The sequence below is a fragment of the Sturnira hondurensis genome, unplaced genomic scaffold, assembly GCF_014824575.4.
Source record: "Sturnira hondurensis isolate 20B ecotype Veracruz unplaced genomic scaffold, ASM1482457v3 Scaffold0014384, whole genome shotgun sequence".
NCBI classification, from domain to species: Eukaryota; Metazoa; Chordata; class Mammalia; order Chiroptera; family Phyllostomidae; genus Sturnira; species Sturnira hondurensis.
The window spans coordinates 19,796,359-19,824,356 of NW_028087015.1; the positions used below are offsets into that span (position 1 = coordinate 19,796,359).

At 44.6% G+C, this 27,998-nt stretch overlaps 1 protein-coding gene across 3 annotated transcripts in view; it reads right to left on the reverse strand.

The window, feature by feature from the left end:
• Positions 1–27,998, reverse strand: part of MYO10 (myosin X) — a 195,067-nt gene that overhangs the window by 134,012 nt on the left and 33,057 nt on the right. For all 3 annotated transcript variants that reach the window (XM_037063038.1, XM_037063037.1, XM_037063036.1), the window contains exon 2: positions 16,800–16,898. Coding sequence is in view for 2 of the 3 variants with exons in the window: in XM_037063037.1 (XP_036918932.1) it covers positions 16,800–16,898 (99 nt within the window). In the remaining variant the exon portion in view is untranslated. The remainder of the gene's footprint in view (positions 1–16,799; positions 16,899–27,998) is intronic.

Consider the following 27,998-nt stretch of genomic DNA (forward strand, 5'->3'; position numbering starts at 1 on the left):
CTGACAATCCTCAGGTCTAAAACCTATAGCACTGCCATTCTTTCAGACAGAACAGAGGCCAACTACTCACTCTCAACAGCTAAGTAAACCAGCCTGTCTGCTGTTTTCAGACCTGTCCTGGTGGACCTCAGCGGCAGGATGGCGGGGAGCACAGGGCAGGTCATCCCGTCCGGGCTGAAGCCCACTCTTCTAAGCGGGAAAGAGTAGCTGGTCTGCACTAGGTAAGTGTCCCATCTGCTTAACTCCCTTCCCAGCTTCCGCTGGCTAAACAACCCACTTCCGGGCCTGCTTCTTGGGAACCCAGTCTCTAACCTTTGATCTCTCAATCTTCCCAGAACTATTTAAAAAAAAAACAAAACAAACAAAAAAAAAAAAACCCAAAAAACCCTCTGAGCTCATTTTCATATGTGAGGCCATAACTAGAACTACTGCCTGAGAGAAAGTCTAGGCTGTTGTTTAAATGCAGATAAGAATCATCCCATTGCTCTTAACTATCCTGATTGCCTATCTACACATCAAACTATCACCCTCACTTTTAGAAACATTGTGTGGCCCATTATAAACATTATAAAAATGGCTGTGTATGGCTAGCCATTCTTTTGCATTTTTCTCTTCTAGTTAGATTTAAAAGGTCAATCCTTTTAAATAAAATGTGGCATAGCTATACAATGGAATATTATTTGGCAACGAAGAGGAACGACATACTGATACATACTAGAACGTGGATGAACTTTAAAGACATTGCTAAGTGCAGGAAGCCAGTCCTGCAAGATTGCATACTGTTTGATTTCATTTACATGAAATGTCTAGAACAAGCTGATCTGTGATGGCAGAAAACAGTTGCCTAGGGCTGGGGGTGGGGGTGGGTGGTGAGGTGTGGTCAGATGGCTAAGGGGCACAAGGTTTCTTTTGGGCGGTAATGAAAATGTCTCAAAATTAATTGTGCTGATGGTTATAAAATCTGAATATAATAAAAGCCATTGAGTTGTATACGTAAAATGAGTAAATTGTATGGGGTGTGAATTATATCACAATACAGTTGTTAAAAGAGAAAACGTGCCCTTTCATTTCAGACCAAAGCCCAAACTTAAGAAAACTGACTAATCACATCCTGTATGCTAAAACATGGCCACAACCTCTTCTGCTCTTTTAGCCAAAAGTAACACCTTCAGACTATTATAAAATCCCCATCAAAGACAACAATGAGCCAACAATGGATACTTCTGAGCCTAACTCAAAAGGCAGGAATTCCTTTTTTTTTTTTAAGATTTTATTTATTTGTCTTTAGAGTGGAAGGGAAGGAAAGGAGAGAAGGAGAGAAACATCAATGTATGGTTGCCTCATGTGAGTCCCCTGCTGGGAACTGGCCTGCAACCCAGGCATGTGCCCTGACTGGGAATCGAACCGCAATCGTGTGGTTCGCGGGCCCGTACTCAATCCACTGAGCTACACCAGTGGATTCTTTTCTCTATGACATTCACCCCATTACACCAGTGCAGAGAATGTTGCAAACAGGGAATCTGCAAAATTTGAGTGGGGGTCTGGATGTCTGACGTCCTGTCCATAGTGACGCCTCCGGAGCCCATGTATTACTATCCTCTACGGCAAGTTAAGTCCGTTGCTGAAGGGCTGGGCGGGTGAAGGAGAATACATTTGTTAAATGAAAAAGATGTTTAAATTGTAATACTGAACTTTTTTTTAATCAGGGGAAAAATGCTGAAGATGAAATCTTTATCACCCCTCCGGGAAGGAAATCAGGTCAATGGGACAGGATCTGCCCCCGTACGAAGGCCTGCTGGCAACATTCCCCGGCAGCCTGATCTCTTTTGAGGCCTTTGTTACACAAGCTTCCTGAAAGCGGGGACAGCATATGCTCCAGCCCATTGTCACGGGAGCGAGCAGGTCTGCGCACCACCCAGGGAACATCTGCCACTAGCTCCCCGAGCGAGGGCGAAAGCAGATGCTTGGAGCACGCCACTGTGAACTCCAACCCGGCAGGAAGATGGATACATTTCAGAACAGAAGATCATTCCAGAAGACAAAAATACTTGCTGAATTCTCAAGGGTTGTTAGCTACTTGGTTACCCTCACTGAAAGACTTAGAAATACTGGTGATTAATTCAAAATCAATACAAGAACCATTTGGAACACCAAAGAGCAGCTGAAGACTGACTCGAACCTCTGAAATGAAGCCACGGCCAGCTTTCGAATTTCTAATACGGTCCATGTGCTGAACTTGCGAATGTGATGTTACAGTGTTGGAGGAGATTGCACAAGCCTGCTAGAAAGCCTTCATCAAGGAAACCCTTTGGGGACAATTTTTCCCTCAAAAATTCATGTGAATAATCAATACCATCATATTACACACTGCACTGCATGCTGCAATAATTTAGGCTTAAACAAGTCACTGAAACGTATTGACACACACCCTTGAACACGAATACCAAGGAAAAGACTGTTCAAAATGAATCCTTTCTCAGAGTATTTTTAAGGTACCACATATCATCCGAGCAAAGAGAAGGGAAGAGGGATGTCTGAATAGACAGACGGGTCTCTTGTCTTAGGGAGTCTTGCTTACACTCCCAGGTTCTGATCAGGACCAGGCGAGGCAGGTGCCCAGGTGCACAATGTAAGGGGAAGCCAATTCTGGACGCAGCTCACGTAACCACAACTTCTGCGCCTGCAGGACCCCGAGCGCCTCTACATTCCTGCACCCTACGCATCCCCCTCGCTAACTGGAGTCCTGGCCCCCTCTCCAGTCACCACCACAATGGTTCTCCATGGCAGGGTGACACAGACAACTGCATAAAACAGCACATTAACCTCAGGGTAACTATCAAAAGCTTGGGGATCCTAAAAGCAGCTTCTGAATATACAAAACCTCTCCTTCCTCCTCTAGGTTTGGTACCTCGTTAGAAAAGGGTGCGGCAAACAGTGGCTTGGCGATTTAACTGCTCTTCACTACTAACCATGAACAGGAGATGTCAACATCCAATGGCAACTTCTGAAGGTGCCCAGCACAGTCAGTTCATTTGCTGAAATCCTTCCTCGGAGATGTGTGGAGATGTAATGAACAGAGAACCCACAGGCTATTCTCACTTTCGTTAACCCCCCCAAAAAGACTGGGTTCCAGACTAAACCAGTGACAGGTGTCAGTGTTTAGAACTTGGATCGCTAGACCATGTCCTGTTTCTGACAGGACACGGTTCGCGAATGATTTGCCTACAGCTGTAGCCGTCAAAAACACCTTGGACCGTGTGAGTGGCCATCTGTGTACCCAAAGGATACGCTTTAGGAGAACACTGTGTATCAGATGCGTTTATTTAGAACACGGATTTTTATTGTAAACGTGCACACACAGCCTACCCCACCCCATAAACCGGTCCTCAAAGTGTGGCCAAACATCAGGCCCCAGCTGAGATTTGCTGAAGCAAACACTCTGGGGCCAGGCCTCCGGGGGATGATGACGCCCACTCCAGTCTGGGGGCCACTGCCCTACCAGTAGCAGGAAGCACTGGTTTCTCCACTGACGAGCTTTATCCTCTAGCAGGGGTGTCCAACCTTTGGGCATCTCTGGGCTACACTGGAAGAAGAGGAGTTGTCTTGGGCCACACATTAAATACACAAACACTAACAAAAACTGATGAGCAAAAGAAAAGGTTTTAAGTAAATTTGTGATTTTGTGTGGGTCACATTCATAGCCACCCTGGGCCGCGGCGAGTGCCTTGCCCTCACAGGAAAAACTCTACAACAGGGCTTCACTAATGGATCTGTTTTTGTGTGTGTGTGTGGGGGGGGGGGGGGCGGTCACAGCACAGAGTCCTGAAGGCTGGTCACAAATACAGATAGCTGGGCGCATCTCCAGAGAGGCTGTACCACGGACACGAGGTGGAGGCCCGGGATTCTCAAGTGGCAACTCTTCAAGTGACTCCAGTGTGCAGCCAGCACTGGAACCCAAAAGGCCCCCGCAGCCCTAAACCGTGTGTCAGAAGTAACTGGGCAAACTTTGTCTGCAGAGGGCCAGACGGCAAACCCTAGTCTAGGCTGCTCGACCTGGTGCCGCGGGAGCTGGAGCACAGTCTTAGACAAGTGGGCGTGGCTGGGTGCCAACACAACCTCATTAAACCTGAATTTCTTATCATTTTCCTGTGTCACAAAATATTACTCTTTCCATTTTCCCCCAAACATTTAAAAATGTAAAACCGCTCTGAGGTCCCAGTCAGGATAAACCCAGGCAGCGGGCGCGAGCCAGGGCCGCCACTGTCTGAGTTAAACACTGGCGTCATCACAGGCACTTTCCTGATACATATACCTCGATATAAGCAGCTGCCTTCAAAACAGCTGGATGTTACTTTTTAAAAAAGAGAGAGATTTAATTTGCATACGGCAAAATATACAGCTTGATGAGCCGTACAGAAACAAAATGCTGAAGATTTCCTTGACCTTGGAGAGTTCACTTGCATTCTCTTCCCAGTCCACGTTCCTCAGAAGTAACCATTTAGCATGATTTCCTTGGATGTTTGTCACTTTTAGAATGACAGTACAATCAGAGAGTGTGAAATAGAAGCCAGAAGTTCACGCTTCCAAGGCAGGTCTAAGCCGCATAGCTCCTCAAGCGGAAGTTACCAATAGGCACCCACTGGGCATAAGCCCCCTCCCTGTTCTCCCCAGCGTTGGGGAGCCACTTGGAAGGGTCCCACACCTTCTTTACCCTGCACCTCATCCAGCCCACATGGGGTCTTTCAGAGGGCAGGTGAGGTATGTCGCCAGAGGACTGGAGATGTCAAACACCAGGGAGGTCAGCCCCCTCCCCAGAGCCCTTGGCCTTACCGGGCAGGGAGCAGCCCAGTTCGACATAAAGAGCAAGCGAAAGGGGTGAAAAGAGGAAGGAGGAAGAGTCCCAATTTATCTTGGGTCAAAATGCTCACTGTGTCCACGGTGTTCCAATTTCAATGTGAATAGTGTCTCCTGGGAACTTCGTTAAACAGCAGATCCCAGGCCCAAGTTCACTGAGCAGTGCATGCCGGCAGATCTGGGGTGGGCTCAGGAGCCTACACGTCCCACAAGGGCCTCTGAGATGGTCCCACATCGAGAAACATGTGCTACGGTTTGGGACATTTAAACCCAGATGTGAGAGGGTGAGTAGGATCAGAGGTGGAGTTGGGAAGATGAGAAGCAGGTACAACTCCCTGGAGAGAAAGATGGACAGAGGGAGCTGTGGTCACAAAAAGTGTGCACCCAGGAGACACTTCACACAACCAGGTAGGAAAAGGCGCCCGGAGAAGGGGCTGCACGGGGAAAACCAAGGCCCAGAAACCACAGGCGACATTAGTGCTTCCTAAGTCCAGTATATGAAAGTTGTGCTTTTCCAACCACTTCTAAGGTAATATTTCGCTATGAGGCTCATTCTGTCTATGAAATGGTTCTGAGCTTGGCTGCTCCCTAAAGGGCACCCAGGAAGCTTTTAAAAAACACACTCTGGCCTGAGTCCCAGCTGAGATTCAGATTTCGTTGTTTTGGGGCAGGGCCAAGGCTCCTGGTAGACACTTGCCAGTGACGTGTAGTGTGTGGCCAGGTTGACAACGACACCATCAGAAGCAGCAAAGCAAGGCTGTGATCACAAGATGTTGAAACACTTTAAAAAATGTGACTCATGCTGACCTTTGTATTTCCCTAGAGGAATGAAACGAAGGGAAAAAAGCCACCACAAGGGAAGAGGAAGGTGAGAAGGTGCCGTGAAAACCCATCAGTCTCATGGAGTAACTTCCAGAGAAAGCACAAATGCCATGCTAAGAAGGGAGATAAGGACACCAAGTCCCTGGGGCCTACAGAGAGAAAAGAAAAGAACACCTCTGGGGAGGAACAGGGCTGAGAAGTGACGTGGTCAACCTCCATCACCAGTCTTACCTTGTCCTACTTCATATCCTCCTTAAAAGGGAGGTGACAAAGTGGAAAGATGACTTGGCTCCAGCACTCGTCCCTGAACAAGTGTGGATGCTCGTACACTTCGTTCCACCAAAGCTCCGTGTCCATTATCATTGAAACACGGCCAATCCTGCCTTCCTCGTACACAGGGCATGGGCGAGGATTAACAAGGACGAACAGATGTGATGCACCAGCCTATTGCCAGGTAGGGAGGTGCCACCCCGCAAATGTCATCCTCTTCCCTTGACCCATCCTGAATGCCAACTCTGATGGGAAAGGCATCACTTAGAAGTGGGGGGTGCTCCCCTTCTTCACCAGCATTCACCTCTCAAGGAGGCAATCACGGGGAAAATGCAACGCCCTAGTCCCCCCATGGTGGTTCCCGAGGCTGGAACTCTGAGCACATGTTTAAAGCTGGAATCAGGCAAAAGGGGCCTCTGCCAATCTCACACTGCAGGCACCCGCGTCGGGGTCTGTCGATGGGCTGGGTACATCATTCCCACCTACACCACTGAGTCTTTGGGACAAGTGGCCGTAAACAAATTCGTGAAAGGGAACGCAAATCAGTCACAAACTGACAGCTGCCTGAATTTGTGTTAACAAATCGTCTCTGCTCTTGCTACTGAAATCCCAGCCAGAATTAAGTGGTGCCTTGTCAGGTTCCCACGGATAATTTCTAAATTTTTGTTGTTTCCAAACAAGGTCTTCACATACATTTTTCACAAAATGATACTTATAATAAAGGCACAGTAGTTAAGCGTCAAAAAAATTTCAAGTTTTGATTTAACCACAGTGCTTATGGGTACCACAAACGCAAGATAGTTTCCTGCTTACCTTCAGGTATGAACAATTACTAACTGCAAACGAAAAGCAAGTGGGGTCCAATGGCACAAAATATCAATTTTTCTCTTCATGCCTGGATCCTAGCGTTGCGAGACCAGGATTCTCACCGGTTGGAGGAAGGGGCTGAGTACACCACTGGCTTACACAGGCACAAGTCGGCTAAACTCTCCGGAAGCAAAGCCTGGAATCCAGGAGTCAATTAAAGATAAGAGGTATAGGTAGGTCAGAGGGAACCTTGAGTCCAAAGAAATGAACTGAGCCAAACAATTGGGAAGAGGCTTGCTCCACAGATTCAGAAAGAAGAGGCCAAAGTCAAGAGGTATCCACAACGAAGGAAGTCAACAAGTTGGCCCAAAGGAGAACAGGAAGCCATAGGAGGTTGTGAACCATGACAGAGGCTATTTGCTCTCTCCTGCAAAAACATTTAATATGTACGTGTTCAGCTCCAGCCTCGCTGGAGCCAGCAAATACTGCTAATACTGATCCAATCCCCTCCCCATTCAACCACCCACCCAGTGCAAGGGCCCAGGCAGGGAGGGGCCCCACTGTTCAGCCAAGGGGGCTGCACTGGTCTGGAAGGCAAAAGCCACACCTAGACAAAAAGGTCAGAAATACACTGGGTTTCTAATCCACGTAAGCTGGACACAATTGCAAAAACAGAGAGACGAACCCCAGACACCAGGGGTAGGCCTCTTTGAGGTCTTGCCAATGCATTTTTCAGAGGAGCTGAGAAGACGGCAGGTAGCAGGACACAAATGGAGTGCACCCTCGTAAGCTACGGTCCACAACACAAGACAGGCCCACAGTCCTCAGAACACCAACATTGCCTAAAGGTTTGTCACTGTAAATTGCTTCCTGCTTCAGTGTAGATGTTGAAGTACCCGGAATAACAATCTCAAGTTTCAAAATGCCAAACTTTGGGAAAACAGCCTGAACCAAACTCAATATCCACCCACTTCCCTTCAAAACAATGAAAATGCAATTCATATATTTTTGAAGTTTATCAAGTGAAATAATTCCTTTGAGAACACTCTCATTATCTTTGGTGTCCTTTATTTCACTCTGGTCCTACGGTCTGAGCATGGTTTATATGGTTACTCCCAGGATAGGAACAGCACAGTGAAACTCCCACCATGACCCTCATGACATGCGGCTTTTTCTTGTCACTTGTGGTCCTTTCAGACTTGTCATTCCTTTATTCAGCTCTTCTGTGACAGCCTCAGCAGAGCACACAGCATTCTAATTACCAGTCTGGGTTCATACTTACCGAGGGCCCCTCCCAGCCAGGCTTGGGTCCTGGGTGCTAAGGACGCAACAGTGAGAAGGCCCCCACTCTCAGAGAGCTCGGTGAGGACAGGGAAGGAAACCAAGCAAGCACAAAAGATAGAAGGTCAAGGTGGCAGCTTTCTGGGATGGAGAGCTCAAGAAGGCCTCTCTGAGGAGGTCTCTATGGGGTGTCTGTCTCTGAGTGAGGGTGAGAGGAGCCAGGCACATCTCTGCAGGAACTAGGTTCCCAAAGGGGGGAAAGACAAGCTCCCAGGCTACCTGAGCGACAACCTCTTCCCACGTTTCGATAAGTGAGCATCCCACACAGCGCTTTCATTTGCAAAAACCCATATGTTTTTTCTGGAGTTAAGTATGCTAATAAACAATCAGACTATGGTCCCAGAGTGAAAATTAATGGATACACTTGAATTCCTATCTTTGAGCCATACAATGCCAAATCAAATTCTTGGAAGAGGCCTGGAGAGTCAATCGCATGGCTTTCAGAGCACAAAAACATTTTTTTTTCCACACAAAACCAAGTAAGTCAGACGAAATTTTACTGAATTCCACTTGGCCTTCGAAGCAAGACTGGAAGCCCTGGCTGTGGCCCTCAGTCTCTGGAGCACAGACTTCTGATTCTAAGAGACCCCATGCCCTGCAGTCTCCTGTCCATCTAGGGACAGGCATTTCCAGGATGAAATAGCAGACTTTGGGAAGAGAAGAGAGAATGCAGAAGTCTGCCAGCTCGATGTCGTCCTGCTAATACAGACGCACTGTTTTGATTGAACTGAATTCCAAGAGTAACAGATGGACCATACTGAAGTTTCAACCAAAAAGAGCCAAGTGCATCTGATTGTTAAAAACTGCCATTTGTCACCATCATGCCCTCTTTCCCCTTAATTTCTGAATGACTGGCCAGCCACATTCCGCTTGGGAAAGGTTCTCTGCAGTAGGGGCAGGACCTTCCGCCCCACGTGCACGTCACACAGCCGGCGCCAAATGCTCAGTGCTGGTGGTCAGCTGTCGGGGTCTCCATCTGATTCTCCCTGCTCGGAATCTGGAGCTAGGTCTAAAGCACTTTTTTTGGATACTATCTATTCCTCAAGAAAAACAACACACCAGAATTTCTAATGTGCTTTTATTTCTAAAATCAGCACAAGAAAAGGCATCTGAGAGAAAAGTAGCCTAAAATAAACCATATAGGGAGTTAGTACTAAAAAGGTATAGAGTTTCCCGTGTAGAGCTTAGGGTGATGAAAAAGTCTTGAAAATGGATAATGGTGATGATTATACACATAGCAAATGTAATTAATGCCACTGAACTAGATATGTAAAATGGTTAAAATAGTCGATTTTGTGTAATTTACATCTACCACAATAAATAAACACAAACACACAACCATGACAACAGCGGAAAACCCAAACTCCAGGTCAAAAAAATACGTTACGCATTCATTCATCTTTCAGTTCCCACTGGGACACCAGCCCCGGAGACCATCATGGCCAATATCTCAGACAGCCGTCAGAACGGAAAACCACGAAGGGAACGCAGCGTCACAGGTGTTAAACAAACAGACACAACAACAGAATTAAAGGGTACTCCAAAAACCGGGCTGTATACTGTTTTAGGGACACACTTTACCCCTCGTCTGCAAAAACATTACTTTGTTAACTTTTACATCATCACAAACATTCTATCTTTAAACATAAACATATGGATAAGCTAAAACACAAAATTAAATAAGGACTACTGACATGTTCTTTGGCGGAACCACGTGACATTGCCAACATTCAACGCTCTCATCCTACAGAGATGGCAATTTCATTCGGTTCAACCAGGCCCTGCTGAGTAATTTGGTTGGAAGCAGCAACTGCAATATATGGGACACCTGCAGCTTGAGAGACCACGGGAGCCAAGAAACATAATTCAGATTTCTTTCCTTTTCAGAAAAAATGGGTAAGCTTTCTCCCAAATGCGTGCATTAGTATGAAAATGTTTTCCTTCACAAAGAGAAAAGGAAATTTAAAAGTTTGAGAAAGGGATAAAAATACACGTAGAAAAAAGAAAAAGCAAAGGGGGACTGGGTGAAAGCAAGAGGTTGGGGATTAAGGAGTGGGAAGTACAAGTTGGTAGTTAAGAGAACAGCCACAGGGAAGTATCGAAAGCACGGGAACTACAGTCAATAGTATTGTAATAACTGTGCTGGGTGCCAGCTGGGGCGCTGGAAATATCGAGCAGATATGTATGTAAAGTATGATTGTCTAACCACTGAGCGGCACACCCAAAACCAATACAGAATAAAATTGAGGGAAAAAAACAAGCAAGAGAATTATGTCCAGGATAGTTGACTAGAAAGGATCTGTCCTGTTGTCCCAGAGTTTGGAATTTAGCCCTGAAAGTCCAAGAATCCCAAGGGCACTACTTCTTCACCTCCATACTCCTCCTTCTCCATCTTCATGCCTTTAGGTGTCTCCCCTCCACCACCATTCATAGCCTGGAGACTCCTTCCTGGGCTGTAAACTGCCCAGGGGGCCCCAGATGGCTCCCTCCTGTTGGCCCCCTCACCTGAGGGCAAGGCCAATTGCTGCTCACATCCCACGAGGAGGGGGTGGGAGAGACAGCTTCCCCCAGGCAGCTGCCTCTGCCAACAGCTGACTCTGCCTGAGAAGCCTGGAATGCAGCCCCCTGGCTGCTGAAAAGCACGGGCACTGCTGAGCCCGTGGGGCCAGTTTGCGCAGTCAGCTTCCTTCCAGATGCAATGTTTCACTTGGCTAGGATACCGAGGATCCACCACTTCCCTTCAGCAGTCAGATCTGACTTGTTCCTGGCTATGGTTGAAATCACGGAGTTTGAGTCGTCCAATTCCTGACAATTTGTGGTCCCCGGTGTTAGGTGGAGCTCTACAGTGGGAGACAGACAGACAGACAGACAGACGTGCTGGGCGGTCCCCAGCACTCAGCAGGCCAGGGGGGAGATTTCTCCAGGAAGCAGAGTGGACACACATGGTGTGTGGAGAGGGAGGGTGTGGAGAGGGAGGGTGTGGAGAGGTCAAAAGGCTGCCCACATCCGCACAACATTCACGGGACACAAAAAGGAACCAATGGGGGCAAAGAGGAGCAGGGATAGGAGGAGGGGAGGCAAAAGAAAAGCAACTGGCCAGGGCAGAAAGTGTGTGCAAATGAACAATAACAACAACAAAAAAAGTGATGAAAAATCACTATACTAACCCATTATCAAGTTTCACAAAATTGGGTCCATCTTATATTAATTCCAACAAGTCAAAACCAGAAGGTCAAATTGAAAAGGTCAGAGCCAGCTTTCAATGGGAGATGTGATTATAATTAATTAGGACTGTGTTTCCCATGTGGCCTGAGGAAGTCTTTCTTAGAGGATGACTTCAAAGTGCCAGGCAATCTAATAGCCTTTCTGTGGATTAATAGAATGAGAAGAATAACTTGGAAAACAAAGTCTGACTATGCTTCTTGCAAACAAAAAAGAAAAGGGCATGGAGCAGGGCATCCACTCGCTGATTAGGGTGACTAAATCTCCTGCCAGTGAAATATTTCAGAAGACCTCATACAGAGACGGTGCACAAAGAAAACCCACCAAAAATCACTGCGTGCAGTAATCGTCTTAAGTTTATGGGCTAAGTTAAATAACTACCCTTTACAATACATTAGGTAAACTGATACCTCTCTAAGCTATTTCAGAGCAATCAAATTTGTCTCTTTTCAGAAAAGATAATAGTTCACTCTTCAAGTGAGAAATCTAATTTAGAACTTATTACTCAGGTCTGCAATGTACCTAAAGGTGCTAGAGTGATCAATCGTGCGCCTCGTGAATGTTCCAGAAGACATTCTCGGGTAAGAAAGGGTCAGATTGGAAGATGGCACTGGACAAGAGTTGATCGTTTCGCCATATCTGCCCCCTGCAGAACCATGGTGCCTTTTAATGCGGACCTTCTAAGTCTCTGCCCAAAGCTTGTTATCTAAGATGTAAGGAAGTGATTTCCCCATTCCGGGGCACGTGCTGGCCTGCCCGTACTCAGCGCCCTCCTGAGGCCACAACTATGCAGATTTCTCAATCAAGTGTGTTAGCCTGTCACTTGCACATTTCTTTTTCTGTCTGCAAATACTTTCCTGTGAGTGTAATGTAAATTATGTAAATTATGAGTCCAAGAGGACTATTCCAGTCCTCCATATTTCTAGGACCAACCTATAGGAATCAGAATTTTCACGTAGAATGGAATTTTAAATGAACTTTAAAACTATCTCCCCGACCAAAAAAAAGAACAGCTTGAGTAAATGTGCAAAATTCTCAGAGATTGAATGAAATAAGAAAACACACCCTGACAAAAACAGGGGGAGGTGGAAAGGGGAGGGAGGTGGGGAGGGTTGGGGAGGTGGGCTGGGATGGGAGTAAAAGGCAGAAAACTGTACCTGAACAACTAAAATTAAAAAATGAAGATTATTGCGGGAATTAAACAAGAAAATAAAAAGTGTTTAATGAGTACCATAAAAAAAAAAAAAGAAAACACCCTTTTGTGCTGTCACCAAAAAACACCATACCATGATCTCCCAGATCTCTGAGGTCCCAGTCTAGGATTTTAGTTACACGAGGCTCTGCTTGGTCTTCACACTAAATAGGATTTTACTTATTTACTTTTCATATTTGTTAGTTTGAGAGAGAAACATCAATCAGCTACCTCCCGAGCGCACCCTGACCGAGCAAGAACGCAACCTGAAACCCAGGTATGTGACCTGACCGGGAATCAAACCCACACCTTTGGGTGCACAGGACGATGCTCCAACTGAGCCTCACCCACCAGGGCGAAACAGGGTTTTTAAAACCGCTTCTTAATCCACCTGAGGATTATTACACTGCAGTCAGCACCACCCTGGCCAAGCTCAAGGTAGAATGGTTGTTGGAAAGAAGGACTCCAAGAAAAGAAAGGCCAAAGAAATAGTTCCCAGCTTTCTGTAAAGCCCTCCTCCTCGTCTTCACCCTTGTTCCCTGCAAGGACAGTCCTGGGGACGTATGTGGGAGGTGTGAGAGCATTTCCCCCACCTTCACTGTAGGCACCCATGACCCTAAGGGGACTTTTGAGAGTGTCTTCTAAATCCTCATGACTCAAACGGGGCCCCAGAACCAGCAGCAGCCGCATCGACATCACTGGGGGGCCTGTGAGAAAGGCACGACCCCAGGCCAAACCCCAGACTTGCCTATCAGAACTGGCATCTGAACAAGACGCCCATGTGATTTGCGGGCAGTAAGGTTTGAGACCTCTAAACCAAAGTGTTTTGGAGAAAGGTATATTTTGGCAACATAAAAATTTCACCAAAGCTGTTTCTAAAGATACAGAAAAATGCCCATTTGACAGGTTTTACCAGTGACTATCTGAGCTCGAACACTAGTATCTTTTGTGTGCGTGTGTGTGGTAAAATATACATACAAATGTACAATTCACCATCTTACCCATTTTTTAAAAGATTTTACTTATTTATTTTTAGAGAGAGGGGAAAGAGAGAAACATCAGTGTGGTTGCCTCTCGCACGCCCCCTACTGGGGACCTGGCCCAGGGCCCATTTTTAAGGGCTCCACTCACTGGCATTAAGTCCTTTCACATTGTTCTGCAACCGTCACCACCATCCATCTCCACAACTTTCTCATCTGAAACTGAAATTCTGTACCCATTAAACAACAAATCCCCATTCCTCTCTAACCCCAGAAACATGGATTTTGAACATGCTTTAATAACATACCAGATTGGGCTGAAGGTAGCCCATGCCTTGAAAAGTTACCATACACGGGCTTGACTAGGACAGGCCAGGCTCTGCATCTCTGACCCTGATTGCTTCAAGAATTTATTCTGGGGCAGTTAAAAGGCAGGCGTTCCTGTCCTGGGCACCAGGACCAGATAATGAATTTTTCCTGATCTTCGGTGACCTCGACCCTGTGCTCCACCACAGTGAAGTTGGGACATAGGAGGAAAATGAGGTCAGGGGAGAAAGAAACTAGAGTCATTTGGCCACTGCTAATGTTTGATCCTAGTCTGAGCCAGATTCTTTCAATTTCACCTCTTTTCTCAGGGTGCCCAACCTTTTGGTGTCTCTGGGCCACACCGGAAGAAGAAGAGTTGTCTTGGGCCACACATTAAATGCACAAACATAACAATACCAAAAAACTCTCATAATGTTTTAAGTATTTACAGTTTTGTGTAGGGCCACAGGTTGGACACCCCTGCAGCCTTGCAATTCCTGCACAAATCACCCAGAGAATTACACTTGTTAGACCTGGAAGTGATTGGGCAGACAACAAAGACCAAGTACTTGAAGAGCAGTTGAAGATTAGAAGTCCCGGTAGAGATTTGTTTTCATGTTTAAGTACACATTATTCTGGGTGTATTATTTCCAAACCCACAGTCCATAAGTACTGTCAAGAGTGAACAGACCCGCTGCCTTGACCATCCCATTCCACTGCCCCGGCCTCGCTGAGAGCTGCCCACTGACCAGGGCTGGCAGTGTCTCCACTTGGCATAGACTGCTGGCACAAACTGTCACAGGCGAGGCACCAAAATGCTGCTGAAGGTGCCATATTAGAAACCCCTGCCAAGCAAAGTATAGATCGAAACAGAAAGTATCTTAGAAGTTAGACTATTAAGCAAAATAAGCCAGTCACAAAAAATGGCAAATACTAGTGATTCCACTCATACGAAGTATGTGAAATAGTCCAAGTCACAGAGACAGCAGGTAGAAAGGGGGTTAACAAGGCCTGGGGGAGCAGAAGTGGGGAACGAGTGTTTGAGGGGTACGAGTTCCAGTATCATGAGATGACGCAGTTTGAGAGCTCTGTGGCAGAACAATGTGACTCTCCTCAGCACGACTGAACTGCACACCTAAAGTGGTTAACATGATAAATTTAATGTTATGGAGGTTTTTTAACCACAATTTTTTTTCAAAAAAGGAAAAAAGTTTAAAAAAAAACCTTTGGGGTTAAAAGATAAGTCAGCAACATCCACAAAATGGAATTGAAATTCCATTACAAATCTATTCTACAATACTTGTAGGAATAGTTATGTCAAGTCAAGTACACTAAGTCTTGTTTCCTTTTTTATATCATCTGGAGAAGTATGCACAGGGACTGAAAGGGACTGAACTCGTGGGGACAGTGAGAAGGGAACACAGGAAGAGTCAAGGCCAGACCAAAAAATGCTGACCAGCTCTGTCTGCATGGGAACTGAAAACATTAGTGCAGGGCCTGATCCTTAAGCTCAGCAGAAGTCAATTAGCCAGACCTTCGTTCATAGGTCTTATGGCAGCGCCACCTGAGAACCTGATGGGCATCAGTGCAGAGCCCACAACTGGGAGGCTGTCAGACCCATGAGCTCTTTGCCACCTCCTCCCCAATGCCCGGCCCCCAATCTGTACTTTCAAAACACTGCTGTATCTTTACCACCAGATAAATACTAAAGAGCCATTCAAGACTGGAATGAAAAAGAAACTGAGGAATTGCAAAATAGCCTGGTGAATCACTCCTCATTAAGCCAAGGAATGAAAAAGGCACCCACCAAGGGGACCATCCGGGCTACGAGGTTATGAGAACCCAGTAGCCTGTCTGCCTCAAACTACACAACACTGACCCTGCAGCTTCTGTTCTCTGCACAACTCACAAATGAGAGTCAGAAACCATCAGTTTTTAAACACTGTTATATAACATCCTCTTATTTCTTTAGGCTTTAAATTTCAATACATGCTTCTGAAGGAGAGAGAACCATTTGTAATATTAAACTCGGTTTCCTTAACAAAATGGAGAAACTGGGCTCCTTTCACAATCAGCCAAATATAGTTGCCCCTTGAACAACGTGTTAGGGGCACCAACCCCCTGTATGGTCAAATCTGCATTTGACTTTTGACTCCCCCCAAACTTTCCTAACAGCCTACTGTTGACCAGAAGTCTTACCAATAGCATACATAAGTTATTAATACATATTTTGTATGTTTATATGCATTATATACTGTGTTCTTTCAATAAAGTAAGCTAGAGAAAAATGTTATTAAATCATAAGAAAATTCATTTAAAATATTTATGGGGGGAAAAATCCATGTGTAAGTGGATCCATGCATTTCAAACCCATATTGTTCAAGGGTCAACTGTACCATCAATGAGCCAGCTTCTGCATTAACATGACGTTTCTGTTTCCAGTGATATGGCTTTCATTCGTTTTACATTAAAAAAATGGAGAACCAGGAGCAGCGGAATTCCCACAGACAGAAGGAACTTCTCCGGTTGCTCAAGAGGGTGGACAAGGAAGCTCAGGTGGAGGGTTTGGTCAGCCTGACTCCCACAGGGATGAGGCCACCACCGCACTACAGCCTCACCGGCAAGCCAGTCTTTCCAATACCCTACGCAGGTTTTAGAATTTTAAGGGCAAGTGGTAATGAAGCCACTTAGCAACTATCAATACATTTGGACTTTTCCTCAAGCCGCTTGCATTCCATGCTTGCGATTCTCGGACAAGATCCCCGGGAAGGAGGCCGGCCAAGTGGAGTGCCCCCCTGTCCCGCGCTGGGAGGGGCGCTTTCTGGGCTCCATTTGGGGCTCACTGCTTCGCTCGCACAGTCCGGGCGAGCGCTACACATTCCTTTTGCCACTTAGAAAAAATGTTTAAGGTTTGGGGAGCGGGGGAGTGAGCACACACACCCTCGTGTAAGACCCTCTAAGGAAGGGGATCCCAGACGTCCCAAAGCCAACGGGACCGTGCTCACCTGCCCATAGTCTGTCCGGAAGACGACCACGCCCTCGGCGCAGGAGTTAACAGTACTCGGAAAGTGCTGGCCGTTTTCTCTCAGCCAGACCCGTGTTCCCTGTGAACAAAGCAAACAGGATTGAAAGATGAGTTTGGATTGCATTTTGTGGCAAGACACCACCTTCGAGATTACTACGACTACGACATTCCTTTAAAGAAAAACGTTTTGAAACCCAAATGTTCTTCTCAAGCAAAGAATGACTCTTCAGAAGGCATTTCCATAGGCTTTACTGTAGAAAAGTGTGACAGAGAGAGTCACTGGACAGAGAGCAAAGAAGGGACTGAGGAAATTATAGTACATATGTTTGTATGTTACTGAGTGCAACTGACATAGAAATTCTCTCATTTCACTCACAAACACCTGTTGTGGCAGGTATTATTACCACGCCCATGCTACAGACAAAGCAGTCCTAACAGTAAAGTAACTAACTGCCCAGTATCACAAGGCTGAGAACTCAACCCCCAGCAGATGGGCTCCAGAAGCCACAGACTTGCCCAGGTTACTACTCTGCTCCACCCCAAGCTGAGAACTCTTCGGGACCTAGGAGCTCTCATTTCCCAGGTCCAAGCCTGACGCATTTGCCTTCTTGGACCAGGGAGGCCATCAGAACACTCCACTGACCTCCTACCTGTAGCAAATCTAAGTGTTAGCTGGACTCTCCAAGAGAGTCAGTTCCTCCAAGAGGGGAACTAACATTTCAGCAACTATCAGAACCCAGCCCACTGGTACGCATTCTGGAAGGATCCCACCAGACACCTAATGCACTCCAAAGTATGGGGCTGTGACCCAAACAGTAACGGCTTCCAGATCCCACTGTTTTAACCCAGGGCATTCTGGGTGGCACTGATTTCATTTCCACTTTTCATTTCCCCACTGGACAAATGAAATGATAAACATATTTTTAGCTTTCAAAGCTAAATATCCTCTTCTTTTGACTTAACCACATAAAAACTATTTCCAAGGATGAGTGGTAAAAAAATGTTTGAAGAAATTACTGGGTATACACTGATCATTCCAATCATAAAGAATTAATTTTATGATATATGATGCATCATATATCATATATCAAGTGATGGACAGCTTCAGCATCTCATTAAATTAATTCTATAATTGTATTAATGCCAACAAAAATGAAACTGGAAATAATATACCCAAATTATCACCTGAAATAGCACTTACACTGAACAACTTTTTATAGAATTTTCAACCTCATTTTATTGGCCTGCTTAATTTTTGCTTTGACTTGAAATATTAAGTGAAATATTTACAATACACTGGTTATGGTATGTTCAACTTCCAGGATAAGGGGTTACTACAGCACTATTAACAAAGAGCCAGGCGGTGAAAGACAAATATCATATGATCTCACCATTAACAGGAATCTAAACAAACCAAACAAGCAAGCAAAATACAACCAATGACACTCAAATATGGAACAGGCTGTCAGGGCCCAGAGGGGAGAGGGGAGAGAATCATAGGGGAAAAGGGAATGGACTCACATGAACAAGTATAAAAGACACATGGACAATAACTAAGGGTGGGGGGTGGAAAGGGGAGGGAGGCGGGGAGCATGGGGTGGGGGGCGGGCAGGGTTGGGATTATAAGACAGAAACCTGTACTTGAACAAGAATTAAATAAAAATTATATTAAAAAAAAAAAAAAGAGCTGGCAGGAAATAAGTAAAACAGAAGTAAACTCATCTTGTTAGGGTACTTTTGCAAACACAGTACCTTCTGGCACTAGAGGGCCCAGAGGTAGGTGTCCCAGTCACGTACTAAAAGCCTCAGTGACACTCTGGGCTGACACTAATGCTCAGTGGGACAGGACCCTCCTCCTCTGAGAGGAAACCGAAGCTCAGAGCCTGGGTCCTGACCTGTGGTAACACAGTTAGTGACCGGGCCAGGTCGCAAACCTCTCCAACCCCTGCTCACACGCTCTTTCCACAAACCACACCAACTCAGTTTCTCGCCTGTAAGTAATTCATAAATAAATTAAGTGCACTAACAGGTCAGTCAACCATTAAAATATAACACAGAGGTCCCTTTAAGTGGCCAGTTGTCACATACAACCATTTGCTGCTCTCTCTCACCTTCCTAGGAGTAAAAATTTAAGGAAATATAAAAATCCAAATTAAGTTACTCCCTCCATGCCATCTTTGACCTTGTTTAAAATATTCCAGCCAGGACACAAGCTAAGGGCTGTTATACTGTTACTCAGGATGGCCAGTAAGTTACCTTACTTCGATGAAAGCATCCGGAGCCAGCTAGCTAGACCCAGAGTCTCTGGAAGGAGGGAAACCCAGAGGCAGGGTCCACATGTGCATGAGATTCTACAAGCACTTCCAAAAAGATCAAGGTGACTGAGGCCTCAGGCTGAAAGGGCACGGCTTGTGTTCCCTGTAATTCACTCACATGACTGATTTCCTGTGTGAGTTCTGCAACTCTCCTAGCAACCCCTATTTTACCCCCACAAAGGCCCTCCCCAAGGGTACCCCATTTCTCATTATTGTGGGAATTTTAAGTTGTTAACCCATCCTTTTACCACCCCCTCCAAAGAGAGGTTGAAATCCTGCATGATTAAGGTAGAAAACAACATCAGAAATGAATATGAAGTGTTTCTGCACAAATCCTGAAGTCTGCTTATTTCAAGAACACACATAACAGCAACAGCGGTGAGTTCCCATCTCCCCAAAAGTGGGTACCTCGGATGCCCACTTCAGGCTGAGATGCCGAAAACACCCAGAAACAGTGAGGACCAACTATCTGTCAGTCCTGATTCTTTATTAGGAAACAGCTGCTTCCAAAAACAAGATTTACTTCAGGCCTCCTCTAAGGCTGTTCTCTCAAATATCATTCCATACCAAACTGCGCTATTAGTAACGCTTGAGAAAGATTCCAAGGGCCTCAGCTACTTTCTTTATCTTCTTTTTAATGCACACATTAGAGACTGCAGCATTTGAAAGACCTACACCCACGCATGCAAACACATGTATGTGCACACACCCACACTCAAACAGAAATGTTCAACATCGCGGAAGGTGAGGACTTTTATCATGAAATAATTCAGTGGACCCCTATCCCAAAATCCTGTGTCCAAAGCATTGTTTCCTGTGATCACCGCCCATGTCACTTCAATCAAAAAGGATTTCATATATACTTTTCCCAATTATTAAAATTATCTATTTAGTGAGGATAAATTAAGATTTTAGCATAAAACATTAGTGAATTAGGCCCTGGTTAGTGTAGCTCAGTGGATTGAGCATGGGCCTGTGAACCACACGATCACATTCGATTCCCAGTCAGGGCACATGCCTGGGTTGCAGGCCAGTTCCCAGCAGGGGACACACAAGAGGCAACCATACATTGATATTTCTCTCTCTCTCTCCTTCCCTTCCCCTCTAAAGATAAATAAATAAAATCTTAAAAAAATAAAATAAAATAAACTTTCAAAAACACCATTAGTGAATTAATATAAATTGTCACCAGGATTAACACAAACCTCAGGACTCCCAGAGGCTGTCAGGCATGCAGCTTTTTACTTGAGTTTTGTTGTGTTTCTTTTTATCTCTTCATGTGAAAGTGCTACAAAGCCCTTTGTTGACAGTCACATATGATCAAACACACAGTTCAACGTCCTTAGTCCCAAGGTCGTTCTCAACAGGTGTGAAGAGTTGCTGATAAGCAAGTTTTATGAAATCCAGCCCCAAAAAGCAAATCTAGAGCCCATGGGCCAGTTCCCCTAGACCTACCTACAGCAGCTGGCTTCCACAGGTAGGAAGGGAAATATTAAAAACTCCCTTTGTTCTTTGACAAAGCTTAAACGGCCAATTTTCATAAAATCAGAATTGCAAAATAAAACCACTGCAATGAATATTTTTTACAGACTGCTTCCTGGTCATTCCTCTGATCCCCCAAACCTACTCCCCTTCCATTAGAATAGAACTTATGTGCCCAGATCCAGAAAAGAGGCCACCCACAGGTATCTGAAAATGAAGTCACAAGCAGACATTTACCAGACCATCCAAGTTTGAGTGGGAAAGAAAAATGTGCCCACCATATGCAAACCATTATATCCTATCACTGTTAAATAAGCCTGATAATTTAATGTACAACGCAGGCATGTAGAGATAGCTCACAATTTGAGTAAAATGTGCCTTTATAAGAAGATAGAACGAGTTCAATCATAACATACATATTTTCTTAAGACCTAGGCAAGTTTGCATCTTAATTTTGGAGATGGACATGTGTTAAATTCAACCCTAAGAGGTTTTCTGCATGATAAAGCCCTTGCACATAGACTTCCTTCTCCTCCGATCTTCACGGCAACGCTGTAAGATAGGGAGGCTAGAAACCCCATCCCTTCTTCAAAAGTGATGTTCACAGGGGTTCCACTTTCCATTGCCAACAAGTGATTTCTTAGCTATAATAAAAAAGACCAACTGTACCAAATGTTGGTGACAATGTGGAGAAAGTAGTGAGGATGTGACACAAAGATGCTGCGACATAATCTTACCATATGTCCCAACAACTCAACTGCTAGATATCTATCTACTCAACAGAAAAAATGTTAACAGCCTTGCATGCAAATATTCATAGCAGCATTATTCTTAATAATCAAATACTAGAAATCACTCAAATGTCCATCAATTGGTATAGGGACAAAATGTGATAAATCCTCTACAGTGGAACTCCAGTAATAAAAATGAATCACTGATAGAATCACCAAATAAAGATATATCTCAAAAACATCATGCTAAATGAAAGAGGCCACACACAAGAGTATATATCATAGGGTTCCATTTACATGAAGTTTTCAGAAGAGGCAAAGTTGTAGACTGGAAAGTAGAACAGCTGCCTGGTGCTAGGGATGGGAGGGACACTGACTGTGAATGTGGGAAATGGAACACTGGGGGATGATGGAACTGCTCTAAAACAGTACAAATGCACTAAAACTCATTCAACTGTGCACCTATAATGGGTGCATATTATTGTATGTAACTATATTTTGGTGATTTCAAATCATTTAAAAATTAGTTTCTTAGCTTATATTATTTCCATTGTACATGAACATTCTTAAACCATTCCCCATAGGAAAAAAAAAGTCATGTTTCTATAATTGAGTGACAGAGGTATCACCAAACATACAAAAAAAAACAAGCCCATAACAATTAATTGTAAGGGTGTGTTAAAACTCAGAGTTCTGCGTTGCATTCTTTAAGTCTCTGCTCTCCACTCACATAGACCAAGGAGCTCAGGCACCATGCAAGACTTCCCCAAAGGAATCCAAAGGTGAGGCGTAGACTGCATGACTGTCTCAGATTGAATCATAAACCTCCAGCCAACCACCTGTGACTTGCCTCCCTGGGCAGGGAAGTTCACCTGGCTTCTTCCTCCTACCACGGCTATGTGAAGTAGTTACACGAAGCCCAAAATATTTATATAAAAGTGGCCCTTTGCACAGAAATGCTTAGTATGACCTACTTTCAGGTAAAGAAGATTAAAAAAAAAACAAAAATCACCATAGAGATTTCAACCGCCTCTTGCCCTCTGAAAAACTGTATTTCTATGCTGATTTTTAAATTGATTTTTGTGAACTTTGAAAAAATTAAGTTTAAACATAAGGTAGGGAAATAACCCTAAAAAGAGAAAATGAACTTTAAGTACCATGCTGTGTGGCATGTTCTAATTACAGATTCATGGAAAAGAGAATATTTCTTAGCAAACACACAACTCAGTCTCAGACCTAGAAGAGGGCACCACACCAACTTTTGTCCCACCACCGTTCGCCTGGCCTGTGCTAAGCACCATGGCTCCAGATTCTCCAACCTACATGATAAAGTCACAATTTGGTCCTGAAATGTGATTTGCCTTCTTCTTCTTTTTTTTTGAAGACAAAAAGGGTAAATAATTTTGTAAAGGATAAATTAAAAAGACTACATAAATCTAGAGTAAATTAAGTAGCCAAAAGAAAGTTCACATTCTTTTTCTTTCTTAAATCCTCACCTAAGTATATTTTCATTGATTTTACAGAAACGGGAAGGGAGAAGTAGAGAGAGACAGGTGTGTGTGTATGTGTGTGTGTGTGTGTGTGTGTGAGAGAGAGAGAGAGAGAGAGAGACAGAGAGAGAGAGAGAGACAGAGAGAGAGAGAGACAGAGAGAGAAAGACAGACACAGAGAGACACCAATGTGAAAGAGAAATATCAATTGGTTGCCTCCCCTATGCACTGGGGATCAAATCTGCAACCTACGTGTGTGCCCTGACCTGGAATCAAACCTGCAACCTTTTGGTGCATGGGATGATGCTCCAAACAACTGAGCCATCTGGCCAGGGCAAGCAAGTTCTTATCTTTTTGCCTGTAGTGACTTAGTAAAGAAGCAACCTGGCTTAGATGTCTCATGCAGAGAAGGCTGGGGGTGGAGGAGGGGGTGTCTATGTTGTGAATGGCACTGAACTTCAGAAACTGGATTTGGATCAGACATTATAGTACTGAGGATTTAAATAGCACCTTTTCTCCTGTTTATTTTTAATTGAGATATAAATGACATAACATTATACTAGTTCCAAGGATCCAACAAAACGAATCGATATTTCACACTGCAAAATGATCACCACTAAGCATCTAGTTAACACCCATCGCCACACAGTTACTAATCTACCTTCTTATGATAAGAATTTTTAAGATCCACTCTCTTAATTAGCAGCTTTCAAATGTACAGTCCAATGCTACTAACCATGGTCACCAGGCTGTACATTACATCCCTGGACTTATAATGGGCAGCCAGTATCTTGTGACCCTCTTCACCCACTTCTCCCGCCCCCACTTCGGGCAACCACCAATCTCTGCCCTCTGCACCCATCAGTCTGGCTTCTTTTTCCCCAGCTTCCACACGTAGGTGAGATCTCTCCTCTTTTACCGTCATTTTTTTTTCTCTGTTAGAAGTAGGAATACCTTTTCAACTTAGCAGATGTTATTTTTTCCTAATCCTTATTACTAACATCTACTTCAAAGGACATGGAGATGGCTTTTACAAGATTCAAAGTCCTAAAGCTGGTTTCTCAACCTTGGCATTATTGACATTTTGGACAAAGTAATTACATTGGGGGTGAGAGGATGTCCCAGGGGACAACCGCTGATCGAGAGTAATACTACGTTCTGAAGGAGTTTTCAAAACTATTCACTGCCCAAGACCTAATTAACTGGAAGCAGAGTGTGTTGTAAATTCTAGGAATGTCCGCCACCTCCCAAAGTAGAATCAGCCCTGACACAGTGTACTTGGGACGGATCTAACTTTCAGTGACATTAAACTGAGTGTACACAGAAGGGAGGGAGCAACTCTGCAATATGATTTGGCAACAGGATTCAAAACGTCTGACAAACATAAGGAAAAATGTCCCGGAGGCAACTGGTCTGACGATGGTGCCAGAGGGACTCCCCTTTTCCTTCTCTCTGTCCACTGGGCTGTGTTCTTTGTGTGTGTGTGTGTTTGTTCAATGCACTTGAATGTTCATAAGAAATGACTTATGTTTTTATGTGGATGATTTGAACTGCCCACTGTGCTTTTTCAACCTAAAGTGCTTGCAAACCCCAACACAAAACTCAGAAAGCTTGGAAAAGGTGCAGAGAGGATGAAGAGACAACATAATCACACTACGAAGTAAGTATGAAAAATGCAGCGTGAACACAAGCACAGGGGACAAGGGAGTAATGCTGGCTGGGGACAGAACCAGGAGGTTTACAACTGAAAGGGGAAGGCCCGACCCTAAGCTTTTCCCCCATGGAACCAGCCACCGCTCAGTGGGGTGGAGGCTAGAAATACAGTGAAGAGGGCAGGCGCCCCTCTGCCAGAGCCTCCCCACAGCAGTGGGTGGTCCTTCCCCTGCTGCCCGGCATGCAAAATGTGCAAACCCACAACGCTGAGCGATCTCCTGACTCATTCCCTCCCGCGTGTGTGACTGCAGGTTTTTAGATCTGAGCCAGCAATCAGTACTGAACAAACCGTATCAGATTCCAAAGAGGAATGCGTCAGGTCAGCCCAGGGACTCTTGGGCTCTGAATGGAACGTGGGCCAGTGCAGGCTCGGTCCTCACAGGATACAGAACTCAACTAGGTGCCCAGGCCCGGCCCTGAATGCTGGGGAGGAAAGAGTAATAATGGGAGGCTCAAGACAGAAACTGCGGGCATACAGCCCACGCTTTTAGAAAGGCGGTGTGAGGACCCCAAGTCCGTGCCATTTCACCGCAGCCTGCGGCCTGCGATGGTGTTTGTTTTCTATGTAGGAAACTGCACCAACAACAGTGCTGCCCCCGCCAGACACGACGCCACCCCCACCTTCCAGAGGAAAACGGGTTGACAACACTCTGCTTCAGGACTCATACGCATACATCGCTCCCCACACAAACATTCTAGCAGAAGCGTCGGGGTGTTATTCCCGAGGATGGCCTACAGAAGTGGCCATCTTTAATGGCACTGCGTTTTACATAAGAAATGTTTTCAACTACTTGCATGTACAATATATTTTTAGCTTTGGGCTATTTCATCATCAATATAATTATTTCTTGGGCTTGCCTATGGGCCTAGGACTATTTATGGCACTGTTTTCACAGAAAGATGTGTCGTGTCCCAAACAACTAACTCACAAACTCACCTAAACAACAGTGTGGTTGTTAACTGAGACCTATATGTGTGTGTTACTGTAAGTTCACAGACAATTCACCCTGTGTCTTTGGACAGTTCCAGTCTTCAGGGCACTCCGTGAGAAGGACCACACGGCACCAACATTCTTTCCCACTGTCTTGCCCCTAAGGTCAAACTTTGTTACCACTACCAGCTACTGAGAAGAACGGCTTCCATGCAGGGGACACTGTGAAAACTGTATGAAGAGTAGATTGTGGAAATGGAGAAAAAAGAGGAAAGAAAATGGAAAAAGGTAACACCAACAATAAACTAACCTTTATATCTGACAAAGACTCATGGGCACCCCCCAACTCCCAATTCAAACCAAAAGAGAAACAAATGAGGGTGAATGGCAAGATGCCTAAATTATGAACTTATGATTCTGTAAAGAGTTTGTTACCATGGTTATAGGGACCCCACTTGCCAACTGATTCAGTCCTGATTTCAGATTCTGATTTTTTCCTAGCTTCCTTGCAATTCCTTGAAACAGCTTTTCACTTAAAACTACAGTGACCAAATACAACCCAAGAAACTATTTAACACTGAAATTTAACTAAGGAAATGAGACTTCTCCAAGCTGCTAAGACAATCTCAACACTGTAGGAATGTGAGAATCCAAGAAATGAAAATCAAATGGTTCCATCTATTGGCCAACCAACTATCACACAGCCAACACATCTATGTCTGAAAAAAAAATAGAAAACAGATGTAAACAATCAGCCAACACCTCTAAAATTCATTCATTACGCATGTCATTTGACCTCGTCTGTCTGTCTGTCTATTCACCCACCCACCCACCATCCACCAGGCCACCCTTCCACAAGCCCATGCTTCCCACACGTATCTTCTGAGCTTCCTATTCCGCACCAGGCAGTATAAACGCTTCAGTAGCATATAAAACTGTTCCAGCTCTAAGAGCTTACAATATATTACAGGTAAACTACACCTGGAATTTCACAGGGAATAATTCTGTAACGGAAGGAGCAGTAGAACAAGACAAGAGAGAAGCAGGCAAATGCAGAGAAGACATGCAAATTTTACAAAATGAGTGGCACTGTTCCAATTCTAAGGACTAGTAAAACTAGTGGGAAATCCTCTCCAAGAGACACAAAATAGCTGGTTTCAGAACTGCATTCCACTCTTCCTTTCAGTGGAAACAGTAGGAGATACAGAACAGAACGGCAATAAAAACTGTCACAAGATGTTTGCACTCTGCGCGGAATGTAACACCAGACGGCCTTTACCTCAAATTCCCTGGAGTTTATTGTCCTGTCCCATTCTTGACATGGATAATTTTTTTAAAAACCCTCACAAGTAAACAAAAACTGATAATATTAACATAATAAAACTGTGGCTGTATTCTGGCTACCATCTGTCTTTAGAAAAAAATACACAAACTTCCTCAGAACAGGGGTTTGTCAGTACTTCATAAAAATGAATGACCCAAGAACACAGTAGGAAATAAATAAACTTAAAACATGTATTTCCCATTGCTGTCGCACACACACTAATTAATGCCTTTGTAGAACTTTATTAAATTTAAAAAAACAATTCGTGTTTTTCATAAACTCATACTTCCTGAATTAAAAGGTGCTTAAAAGATAATCCCGTCCAATCAAAACATGGATACGTGTTGGTGAGCAAGTGGAGGAATCAGACCCTCCTACACTCCTCTGCTGGTGAGAACGCACCACGGCACAGCCGCTGCAGACAAGCCCGGCAGCTCCCCAGAAGGTTAAACACAGAGTTACCATGTGACCCAGCAACTCTACTCCCAGATTCATACCCGAGAGGAATGGAAACATATGTCCACACATCAAAACCTGTACACAAATGCTCACTCCACTTCCAAAGCAGAAATAATCCTAATGTCCATCCACTGGTGAACGGATTTTAAAATGTGATTATGTCTACATGATGGAACATTATTCAGGGACCAGAAGGATGAGAATGGACCCATGCTACAACATGAATGAGCACTGGAAACAGCAAGCTAAGTGGAAGAAGTCAGACACAAAGGACCACATTTCTTATGAGTCTACTGATATGAAATGTCCAGAAGCTATATCCATAGAGAAAGAAAGGAGATTGCTGGTTTCCTAGGGCAGGTGTAGGAGTGACTAGGTAATAGGTATGGGGCTTCTTTATGGGATGATAAAAATGTTCTGGAATTACATAGTGGTGATGGTTGCATAACTATACAACACACACACACACACACACATATATATATATATATATATATATATATACACACACACACACTAATACTAGTTTTAGGTTGGCCAAAAAGTCTCTTTAGTTTTTTCTATAAAATAAAAGACACACTTTTCATTTTCACCAATAACTTGATTTGGATATTTTATGTTGGCTACCTCCCACCACACTGGCTTCTAGTGGGTAGAGGCCAGGGGTGCTGCTAAAAATCTTCCAATGCATAATACAGCCCTACAGCAAAGAATTATTCGGCCAACATGTCAAC